This window comes from Chanodichthys erythropterus, chromosome 21 (assembly GCF_024489055.1).
Source record: "Chanodichthys erythropterus isolate Z2021 chromosome 21, ASM2448905v1, whole genome shotgun sequence".
Classification (NCBI taxonomy): domain Eukaryota; kingdom Metazoa; phylum Chordata; class Actinopteri; order Cypriniformes; family Xenocyprididae; genus Chanodichthys; species Chanodichthys erythropterus.
In genome coordinates this window covers 10,031,579-10,042,472 of record NC_090241.1, presented here as the reverse complement: position 1 = coordinate 10,042,472, position 10,894 = coordinate 10,031,579, and the positions used below count along the sequence as shown (strand labels likewise).

Genomic DNA, 10,894 nt, shown 5'->3' with positions numbered 1-10,894 from the left:
CTTTTGTGATTGCAAGCTTATATCACAATTCTGACTTTATTTCACTTTTTCAAAATCAGAATTGTAAGATATAAACTTGCAATTGTGAGAAAAAAGTCAGAATTGTGAGATATAAAAATTTAGAATTGCAAAAATAAAGTCTGAATTGCAAGATATAAACTAGTAATTGCAGGAACATGCGAGACGTAAACTCGCAATTGCAACAAATAAAGCAAGATATGAACTCACAATGATCTTTTTCGTAGTTACTTGTAGTTTTTTTGTTCCATGACAGAAACAAGCTTCCATAGTATAGCTACATGGTCACCTTACAGCACACTAAGTCCATTGGGATCATGTGTAACAGCCGGTGCTTCGGTTTGTAAATACAAGATAAAGACAAGCAAAGGCGCAGCACCCTTTTAATGAAGCTCGAAGCCCTTTCTGTGTAGTAGTGGGGTCTGTGTGTAAACCAGTGGTTGATCTGTATTTCAGTGTTGTGTTTCTAGAACGTACCTTGTAGCAGGTCATGTAAAGTGTTTAATCAACACCTTTGTGAGGTGAAACATAGGTATTCAATTTTCAGTTTGAAATATTCTACTGATATAAAAATATATATAAACAAAGACCTTTATTTATATCGTGAGCTGAGCAGTGTTCAAAGGTTCAGTATTTCTCCCATTTGTAATGGTTCTTCATTTGTATTTTAAGACAAGATATATAATCAAATAAGTTTAGGCTAATGTTTAATGGTCCAGTAGTGTACTTGTGAGCCAAAGACAGAACTAGTGCCATACATTTTACAATATACTCGATATTCTTTGAAATAAGCAAGCATATAAATTATAACATGAATCTATATACATTTATATAAATATGACTATACATGTTTCTTGTTGTTCAGGCCTTTAACTCTGTGCAATCAGTGTGTTAGTGTTATAATGTTATTGTGTGTATCTTTGACTGAATGTTACAAGCAATCCTATCAATTATCTGAAGGTTAGTTACCAGATGTATAATGCTGATTATTGATATTCAACTCAGGCAATTATAGCATCATATATAAACAACAAAAGAAAACAATAAAGCAAAAAGCACAAACTTAGAAGGGAGGCTGGAAATGATGTCCTCAGGATGCTGGAAGATTGTGTTAATATAAATATTTATTAAAGGTTTATTGATATTTCACTGCTGTATTTAGATTCAGCTGTTGTCTTTGGAATGTGAAAGATGACTTTATTTAATGTTCTCTATTTGTTCAAGGTGTTTTTGACAAATGCACAATAATCTTTTTCCTCTATTGCTGTAAATTGTTGACTGTAAATGTTGAATGTGAGGAGAGCGATTTGGTCTCCTCAGTAAGGCTGGCACTTTAAAATGCAATCACACTATATGTAAACTGCAATTAACACAATAAAAGCGATTAAACTATAAGAATGTTCTATTAGTCGTCTTTTCATAAAATCTGACACATTAATTTTAAAGCTTATAATAATAATCTACTTGTACACTTCACATTTGAGATTATTTGTGTTTCGTTTTGAATTAATCTTAATGATTTCAATTAATTTTAACTATCTGGGGTTAGGGTTAGTTAAATAATCTTTCAACAATCGTATAAATCATTTTAAAATAACTAAAAAGTAATCTAAAATCAAAAGTAATCAAAAAGTAGTCTGGTTATATTAGCTTAAATGTGTAATGTAATGGATTACGTTACGAAATATAATTTGGAATATGGAATCGATTATAATATGTAAGTAATCTACTGCTGAATGATTACCATATATTTATATGCCCAGTTACATTTTACAATACATCAGGCTATCAGATCAGAGACCCGAGGAGCCAAATTAAGTATAAATAATGCAAAGATTAGAGAAAAATTCAGTTGTAAAAACATTTGCAAAAGCATGACTTATACACTATCTATAAAAGATGACTCTTATGTTTTCCATTTATCGGCCTATAGGTTCTATCAGCCACAGGGAGGCAGTGTAGTAACTGAAAACATGTTGCACACATTTGACTTCCTCTAGGGGGCGATCACGGGCGCATAAAGCTGAACCCCACATTACACCCTCAAGTTGTTCCAAACCTATATTAATAGGCCCCACTGACTTCCATAGTATGGAAAAAAAAATACTATGGAAGTCAATGAGGACGATTAATTGTTTGGCAACTCATATTCTTCAAAATTTCTTCTTCATACAGGTTTGGAAGTTGGAATAACTTGAGGGTGAGTAAATGATGACAGAATTTTCATTTTTGGGTGAACAATCCCTTTAAGACTTAAACATCGGAACCATGGATATTTTGACATGTATTGGACAGCCTTTTGCACTACATAGTTCAATCCTTTAAATAAGTTTAAAGGGTTATTTCACCCAAAAATTTTAATTATGTCATTTATTACTCACCCTCATGTCGTTCCACACCCCTAAGGCCTTTGTTCAACTTCGGAATACAAATTAAGATATTTTTGATTAAATCCGATGGCTCCGTGAGGCCTGCATAGACAGCATGGTACTTCCTCTCTCAAGATCCATAAAGGCACTAAAAACATATTTAAATCAGTTCATGTGAGTTCAGTGGTTCTACCTTAATATTATAAAGCGACAAGAATATTTTTGTGTGCCAAAAACAACAACAAAATAAAGACTTTTTAACAATATCTTGTGATGGCCAATTTCAAAACACTGCTTCATGACGCTTCAGAGCTTTACGAATCAAATCAGTGGTTCGAAACACCAAAGTCACGTGATTTCAGCAGTTTGGCGGTTTGATACATGATCTGAATCAGTGATTCGACTCAAAAGATTCATAACCCTCCGAAGCAGTGTTTTGCAATTAATCTTAAATAATGATCCTTGGGACTTCGATTTGTATATTTTTACATACATTTTACATCATTTTCATGTGTCATGAAAATAATAAAAATGAAGAATAATATAAACATGGTACATGAATGAAGTTACATTTTTGTAATATAAAATTGTAATATAAAATATTGCCAGAGGGAGCACCAGGCACTGCTGTCTGCTTCCAAGGGGCGGGGTTGGATCTAGATTCAACTCCTCCCACTTTCCATAGCCCTAAACCTACCCGACTCCACCCCCTGGCTCTAAACCTACCCATCTCCACCCCCTGGTTCTAGATCCAACTCCTTCCACTTTCCATATACCTTAAAGAAGCCGTAGAACGTCTTTTTAAAAGATGTAATATAAGTCTAAGGTGTCCCCTGAATGTGATGTTTCAGCTCAAAATACCCCATAGATTTTTTTTATTAATTTTTTTAAATGCCTATTTTGGGGCATCATTAAATATGAGCCGATTTAGGCTGCGGCCCCTTTAAATGCTCACGCTCCCCACCCACGGAGCTTGTGCTTGCCTTTAACAGCATAAACAAAGTTCACACAGCTAATATAACCCTCAAAATTGTTGTTTACAAAGTGTTCGTCATTATTTGGATGTTTACATTTGATTCTGAATGAGTTTGATGGTGCTCCGTAGCTAAAGCTAACATTACACATATATCGAATGCTTTCGTCACGCGCATTTCGTCAGTAAAGCCGGTTCCCTGATTACCGCTAAATCGCCATCACCTGCTTTCAAATGGAGCGGCATTTAATAGACAGAGCCGTAGTTCACTGACAAGCCACGCAATATCGCGTTCAATATTGATATGAATCGCCGTCGATATTGAACGCGATATTGCGTGGCTTGTCAGTGAACTACTGTCCTTGTTTGCTTACCTAGTCTGATGATTCAGCTGTGCACATCCAGACGTCCTGCCCTTGTCTAATGCCTTGAACATAAGCTGGCATATGCAAATATTGGGGGAGTACACCCCGACTGTTACGTAACAGTCGGTGTTAAGATTCGCCTGTTCGTCTGAGGTTTAAACAGATGAGATTTATGTAAGAAGGAGGAAACAACGGTGTTTGAGACTCACTGTATGTCATTTCCATGTACTGAACTCTTTTTATTTAACTATGCCAAGATAAATTCAATTTTTATTTCTAGGGCACCTTTAACCTACCCGACTCCGCCCCTTGGATCTCGAGTGTTCTGCAGTGAGGGGCTACTGGAGAGTGTTACAGCAGTGTGAACTGACAAACTGACCCCGATATTGGACTTTAAAAGGTAATAATATAACCTAGCTATTTTTTATTGTTTTATTCAATTTAAATATTCAAATGTTTGTGAGAAGAACAAAAAACGATCAATATTAATCTGCATATGCGGTGGACATCGGTTATGGTCATTTTTGTAGCTCCTTTAAAAACATATTTGGCAAAACAGCTCTGATATTCACGAAAGACCTGAACCGGAAGCGATGCAACCTGTTTTGGAAAACGGAAAGTTTGTTGCGCGTAACCATAAACTTTAATGTAATCTGTTAGCCTAGCTTATTCATTTTATGTTAACTTTACATTCTTTTTTATTTTAATATCTGAATTATATTGAGAGGAAAATGTCTTTGTCAAAACCAATAAAGTACCAGAAGCGGAATAATCCTAACAGCGACCTAAATGCGCGATATCAGGGAAGTTCAATTCCACCATTAGTTTCCACCACTTCCCAAAGGATGAAACTTTAAGGAAAATATGGATACGTAATGTGAGACGTGAGAATTTGGAAATTAAGAGAACCACGACAGTCTGTAGTAGACATTTCGTTTCCACGGATGTCATTCAAGGTGGACGGCGACGCTTGAAAGAGGGGGCTGTGCCTGCGTTGTTTGCCTGGAACGACTACTCTACCGGCAGCTAGCGTCTGGGAGAGACGACCACGACCAGAGGATGGAGTAACTGAAAAGGAAAACATGGATGTTGAATTGTTGCTTAAGTGCCACGATTACGATGCAAACCAGAACCATCAGCGTTGGATATAGCATATGAGAAAATAGAGGCTCAACAGCTGGTGATAGAAGACCTGCGAAAGAGACTGGAAGAGGTTACACTGAAGCAGTCGCTTGGCTTGGAGAGGTTTTCAGCATCGGACGATGGCATTAGATTCTATACCAGGTACGTATTGTGTCATATGATATTTATCTTTCATACACCTGTGGTTATGACTTTGTTGCTGACTTAGATTGTGTTCACATTCATTCACTTATTCACCATCCCTCCATCCATTCAGTCAATAACCTTTATACTGGGTGACCAATGAGAGCAACTCTGATATGAGGGCACCATATGAAAACAGGACCATATTAAAGTAAATGAATAAAAGCAATATGAGATTTACATGACCACATACGAATGCTGATATAACAACGCAGCCATAACAAAATTCAGATCATGCTGCAATTCATTCTAACAGAAGTAAATCACTTTAGATCTACCAGGGCTAACATCAGTAATGGGTTATGTTTGGATTTAAAGGAAATAAATACTTTTGTCTCACTCTTAGATTTGCCAGCTATCCACATCTACAGGCATTTTGGAGGCAGATTGAACCTGCAACTAGGAGAATTGTGCGTGTTGGTACACAGCCATCCACTTCCAGCACAACAGCAGCTCCTGACAAGGCAGCTGATCTGCCTCGTCATCCGGTAAGGCATCGTGTTTCTCAACTCCAGTCCTCAGGATATTTTAAAGGTCTTCCTATATAATACAAGCTGATGAGTTGAATCAGAAGTTTTAATTTGAGAGACATATAAAACATTCTGGTAGGTGGTCTGCATGGGGTTTGAACTCAAGCCCAAACCTGGCCCATACCCGAGATCGTTTGACCCTACCTGACTGTACAGATACATTTTAAAGGGTTAGTTCACCCAAAAATGAAATTTCTGTCATTAAGTACTCCCCCTCATGTCGTTCCAAACTCATAAGACCTCCGTTCATCTTCAGAACACAAATTAAGATATTTTTGAAGTTTTTTTTTATTTTTTATCTCCCATTGAAAGCAATGAAATTACCACATTTAAGGTCTGGAGAAGTAGTAAAAACATTGTTAAAATAGTTAACGTGACAACAGGGGTTTGACCTTAATGCAGGGCTCCAGACTTCGACCGAATGCTTGCATTTTGCGACTAGTTTTTGAACAGCACAAGCATTTTTTACAAGTACTCGCACATGTGCGACCTGCAAATTTGGAATTTATTTTAGTAGTTATTTCATGTTGAAAGAAGTGAAGATCACAAGCCCATCAGTGTAGGCCTATGTATAGAGAGGAGGAGGGTCCGGAAGTGATTAGTTAACTGCGTGGGTCACGCGTCATTAATGTTTTTCGCTGTCATTGTGTCTACTTTCACAACTCAGTCAAAAATGGCAAAACGAACAATTTACGCCTTTTTCTCAGCAAAGCCAGGCCATCTACAACAACAATTTGCGGAGAACAAGGAAAAATCAGGTGATGAGTCGCCCGTTGCGGTGAAAAAGCCAAGACAATTATTCCATCAGGAATGGCTGAGTGAGTTTATGTGGCTTGGATATTGCAAAATCAGCAGCACAATGAATTGTCTTCTGCTCTCAATGTACTCAACACGCGGGAAAAACCAAGTTCGCTGAGGCAACCGGCACCACACAGTTCAAACACGACACATTAATGAAACAAAACATCAGCTTAAAACATAAAAGGTGCCAAGACAGATACGTGAATGAAACTGGATCGCCACTTCCAACTGCATTTCGCAGACAAGAAGTTAACATTTAGTCAGCAGACAAGGCTGAAATGATAGTAAAATTTAAAGGTGTCATCGAACGTTTTTTTACAAGATGTAATATAAGTCTAAGGTGTCCCCTGAATGTGTCTGTGAAGTTGCAGCTCAAAATACCCCATAGATTTTTAATTAATTTTTTAACTGCCTAATTTGAGGCATAATTAGAAATGCGCCGATTCAGGCTGCGGCCCCTTTAAATCTCGCGCTCTCCGCCCCCTCCCGAGCTCCCGACTCTATTATTGCATAATCAAAGTTCACACAGCTAATATAACCCTCAAAATGGATCTTTACAAAGTGTTCGTCATGCAGCATGTCTAATCACGTAAGTATGGTATTTATTTGGATGTTTACATTTGATTCTGAATGAGTTTGATAGTGCTCCGTGGCTAACGGCTAATGCTACACTGTTGGAGAGATTTATAAAGAATGAAGTTGTGCTTATGAATTATACAGACTGCAACTGTTTAATAATGAAAATAGCAACGTCTCTTGTCTCCGTGAATACAGTAAGAAACGATGCTAAATTTAACCACATTTAACAGTACATTAGCAACATGCTAACGAAACATTTAGAAAGACAATTTACAAATATCACTAAAAATATCATGTTATCATGGATCATGTCAGTTATTATTGCTCCATCTTCCATTTTTTGCTATTGTCCTTGCTTGCTTACCTAGTCTGATGATTCAGCTGTGCACAGATCCAGATGTTAATACTGGCTGCCCTTGTCTAAATCCTTGAACATGGGCTGGCATATGCAAATATTGGGGGTGTACATACATTAATGATCCCGACTGTTATGTAACAGTCGGTGTTATGTTGAGATTCGCCTGTTCTTCACTTTTAAACAAATGAGATTTATATAAGAAGGAGGAAACAATGGAGTTTGAGACTCACTGTATGTCATTTCCATGTACTAAACTCTTGTTAATAGGGATGTAAGGATGCATCTGGAACCGGTTAAAAATCGATTAAAATATGTGACGATTCAAGTCGGTTGAGATGCTAAATGAATCGCGATACATTTGGGGGCGGGGGGTTATATGAATGTATAGCTGAGGAGAACTGACTGTGTTCAGAAAAGTTTAGATGGTATTTTCTTTTCATCTTAATTCCATACAATGGCTTTTAAAATAGTTTTAGCGCACAGCACTGTTTGTTTAGAGCGGTAACCATGGAAGCGCTGTATTGCCGCTGTTCCATAAGCGCCACCTGCTGTCAGACAGTGAATTTGCGTTCTCATGCAGCCCTTCTGCTCTTATGAAGTTTTATGTAGCATAATTTCACAAAGCTAAAGTCTGAACATTCTGTTTTTGCTTCAGATGTTAAAAATTATACAATCTAATTTAAATTAAAAACTGCTCAAACAGCATCTTTGTTGGGATTGTGATTAAAATGCAGTGGTTGCCTCTAATTTTAAATGGCTACAGATAGTTCAGCCTGTAATAGAGCAAATAAACGTCTTGTTCATGTACTCATATGAAGAGATTTCTTTTATTTGTATTATTTATTTATTTATTTGATTTAGGATTTGTTTTAAAATTTCAATTTAGTTGTTATAAAGATATTTCAATTTCACAAAGAAATATACAGCATTTTGTCTGAGAAATAATAAAAAGACACTTTCTCATTTAAATCTCATTTTGTTAAAACAAATCGTGAGAAAATCGAATCGTGAAACCAGTATCGTGAATCGTATCGAATCGTGAGTTGAGTGTATCGTTACATCCCTACTTGTTAATGTTATTCAACTATGCCGAGGTAAATTAAATTTTCAATTCGATGGCCTGTCTGTGTATTTTGTGAAACGATGATGTCATCGACCCTAGTCAGACAGCGCTAACAGCACACAACAGCAACAACAACAACAATAGCAGACTCTAGATGCTTGTGTTTGTGCTGCAGAAGCTACTGAACCAAAATAAAGCGTTATTTCTAATCTTTACTATAGTTTGTATACGGAGTGCAAGGTTTATGCACATGCTCCAAGTCTTATGCTCTGTTTTAAGTGTATCTCTGTGGCAAAATTGCAGCGCCACATACTGGTCTGGCATGTATACTACATCGTTTTGAGCTGGTTTCAGCAGTTTTGTGTACGCAGATATTTCTTGAGAAGAGGGAAAAAAAAGATTGGATAGGAAAAGATCTGGCTTTTTGTGGACGGGGCCTAAGGTTGAACCACAGTAGTCATGTTGACTATTTTAACAATGTCTTTACTACTTCTCTGGACCTTGAATATGGTAATTTCATTGCTTTCTATGGGGGATAAAAAAAATCTCTCAGATTTCATCAAAAAAATCTTAATTTGTGTTCTGAAGATAAACGAAGGTCTTGCAGGTTTGGAACAACATGAGGGTGAGTAATTAATGACAGAAATTTTTGGGTTTAAACCCTCACAGAAAATACCTTTTAGCAATGCTGTATTTTATGATTGCATACAAATATATGTTTTTCTTTAGTTACAAACCCGAACCCGGAGCTATTTATAAAACATTAACCTGAACCTCTACCCAGGACTGGAGTTGAGAAACACTGGTTTATACTACATCATTTTGTTTTTAACAGCAGCTTGATAAATCAGTACCCGAAAAAACACTGATATCTAATTCAATCTAATTTAAAACGCATAGATAAATGTATGACCAGGCAATGATTATCATTAATAACACTGAGACCCCCTTCCAGAGCCGATGTCTTCCACTAATCGATGAACTGTTCCTGTTCTTGGTGTACCTGTCGCTGGGTCTGAAGGAGAAAGATCTTGGTGATCGCTTCAATATTCACCAGTCTGCCGTCAGCAGGATAATCAAAAGTTGGGTCAATTTTTTGTACACCTTATTGGGCACTGTCAAATTTTGGACGTCTCCAGAGGAAATTAGAGCCACGATGCCGAGTGTGTTCGGCAAGTACTCTGACACCCAAGTCATTATTGACTGTACAGAGCTGAAATGTCAGGTGCCTTCATGTTTACTCTTACAGAGTGAGACGTTTTCTCAGTGTAAATCCCACACTACCCTGAAAGGAATGATCGGTGTGTCACCACATGGTGCTGTTACTTTTGTTTCCTCACTATATCCAGGCTCTGTCAGTGACAAAGAATTGTTCAATCTGGAATTATCCCTCTTTTGGATAAAGGCATGGCTGTAATGGTGGATGAGGGTTTCAGAATCGATGACCTAGTGCCTTGCAAAGTTGACAGACCACCTTTTCAGCTGTCTCATGATGAAGTGCTGGTCACTTAGGACATTGCACGGTTAAGGATACAGGTGGAGAGGATAATTCAGCGCATAAAAGAGATCAAACTGTTTGACACCATTATCCCTCTGACCATTTCTGGCAGTATCAACCAGCTTTTTGAAGTAGCCTGCCTCCTAACAAACTATCAAAATAAGCCACTGGTCAAGGCTTGGGCCAAAGAACTGACCCTGTATTAACCTCACTGAGAAACTGGACGCTTGCCTCAGATCTGCTCACCAAAATGACAATGAGCCTCGATCAGTTCTGGTTCTTAGCACTACACAACGATTTCAAAAAGAACCAGATTCTCTGTCACAGGTGTGATGCATATTTTTGTAGCAATACAAGTTATGTTTTGACTTCAAGCTGTTTGTCAAAGTTTTCATTAACTGTCTTTTATATCTAGTAGAATGTATGAAGACGGAAAACATCTTTTATTCAGTCACAATTTGATACATTTATTTGAAATGTTATAATGAATTTTGTCATTGACAAATAAACCTGTCTAGAAAATAAACATTTTTCTCTTTGTTCATTGACCTTCTGCGGTCCATCATGTTTACAGATGTGACAATAAATGCTTATCAGGATCAACGAAATGCTGGATTTTCAAAGGTATGTGAAGTTCATGAAATACTCTTTAAAAGTCGTCGAGTTTTACACATCTCTCTGTTATTGTAGGGACATTGACTACATTTTCATGCACCTAAACTTGATGCTTAACAAAACTGGAACATATCGGGACTTGATATTGTCTATGGAGAATTGATTGGATTGTTGCTATTGCTGCGATCCAATGTGAGTGACAGTTTGGCCCGCCCTCACGCCGGTGAACACGTCATCAGAGAAGAGATGTCCTTGCAAGAGGGAGGGGAATTTTTTATTTTTTTTTTCATTTATTTATGTGTCCTCATAATCTATAATCAAATAATGATGTGCACGATAGATCATTTATAACAAACACTGCTATACTCCATTAAAAAAGGAATGATTTATTTCGATTTC

The 10,894-nt window shown here is 37.2% G+C and overlaps 1 protein-coding gene across 1 annotated transcript; it reads left to right on the top strand.

The window, feature by feature from the left end:
* The first annotated feature begins 299 nt into the window (after positions 1 to 299).
* Positions 300 to 10,384, top strand: LOC137011457 (uncharacterized). Its single transcript, XM_067374313.1, has 4 exons — positions 300 to 357; positions 4,832 to 5,009; positions 5,398 to 5,539; positions 9,338 to 10,384. The coding sequence occupies exons 1-4, from the start codon at positions 300 to 302 to the stop codon at positions 9,797 to 9,799; spliced, it is 840 nt and encodes a 279-aa protein (XP_067230414.1). The 3' UTR covers positions 9,800 to 10,384.
* The last annotated feature ends 510 nt before the right edge of the window (positions 10,385 to 10,894 follow it).

Excerpts from the sequence above, each read along its gene's own strand:
- LOC137011457 (XM_067374313.1), top strand. The coding sequence starts at position 300 with ATGGTCACCTTACAGCACACTAAGTCCATTGGGATCATGTGTAACAGC. Across the intron at positions 5,010-5,397 it reads GGCATTAGATTCTATACCAG|ATTTGCCAGCTATCCACATC; the intron begins GTACGTATTGTG and ends TCTCACTCTTAG. Across the intron at positions 5,540-9,337 it reads CTGATCTGCCTCGTCATCCG|AGCCGATGTCTTCCACTAAT; the intron begins GTAAGGCATCGT and ends ACCCCCTTCCAG.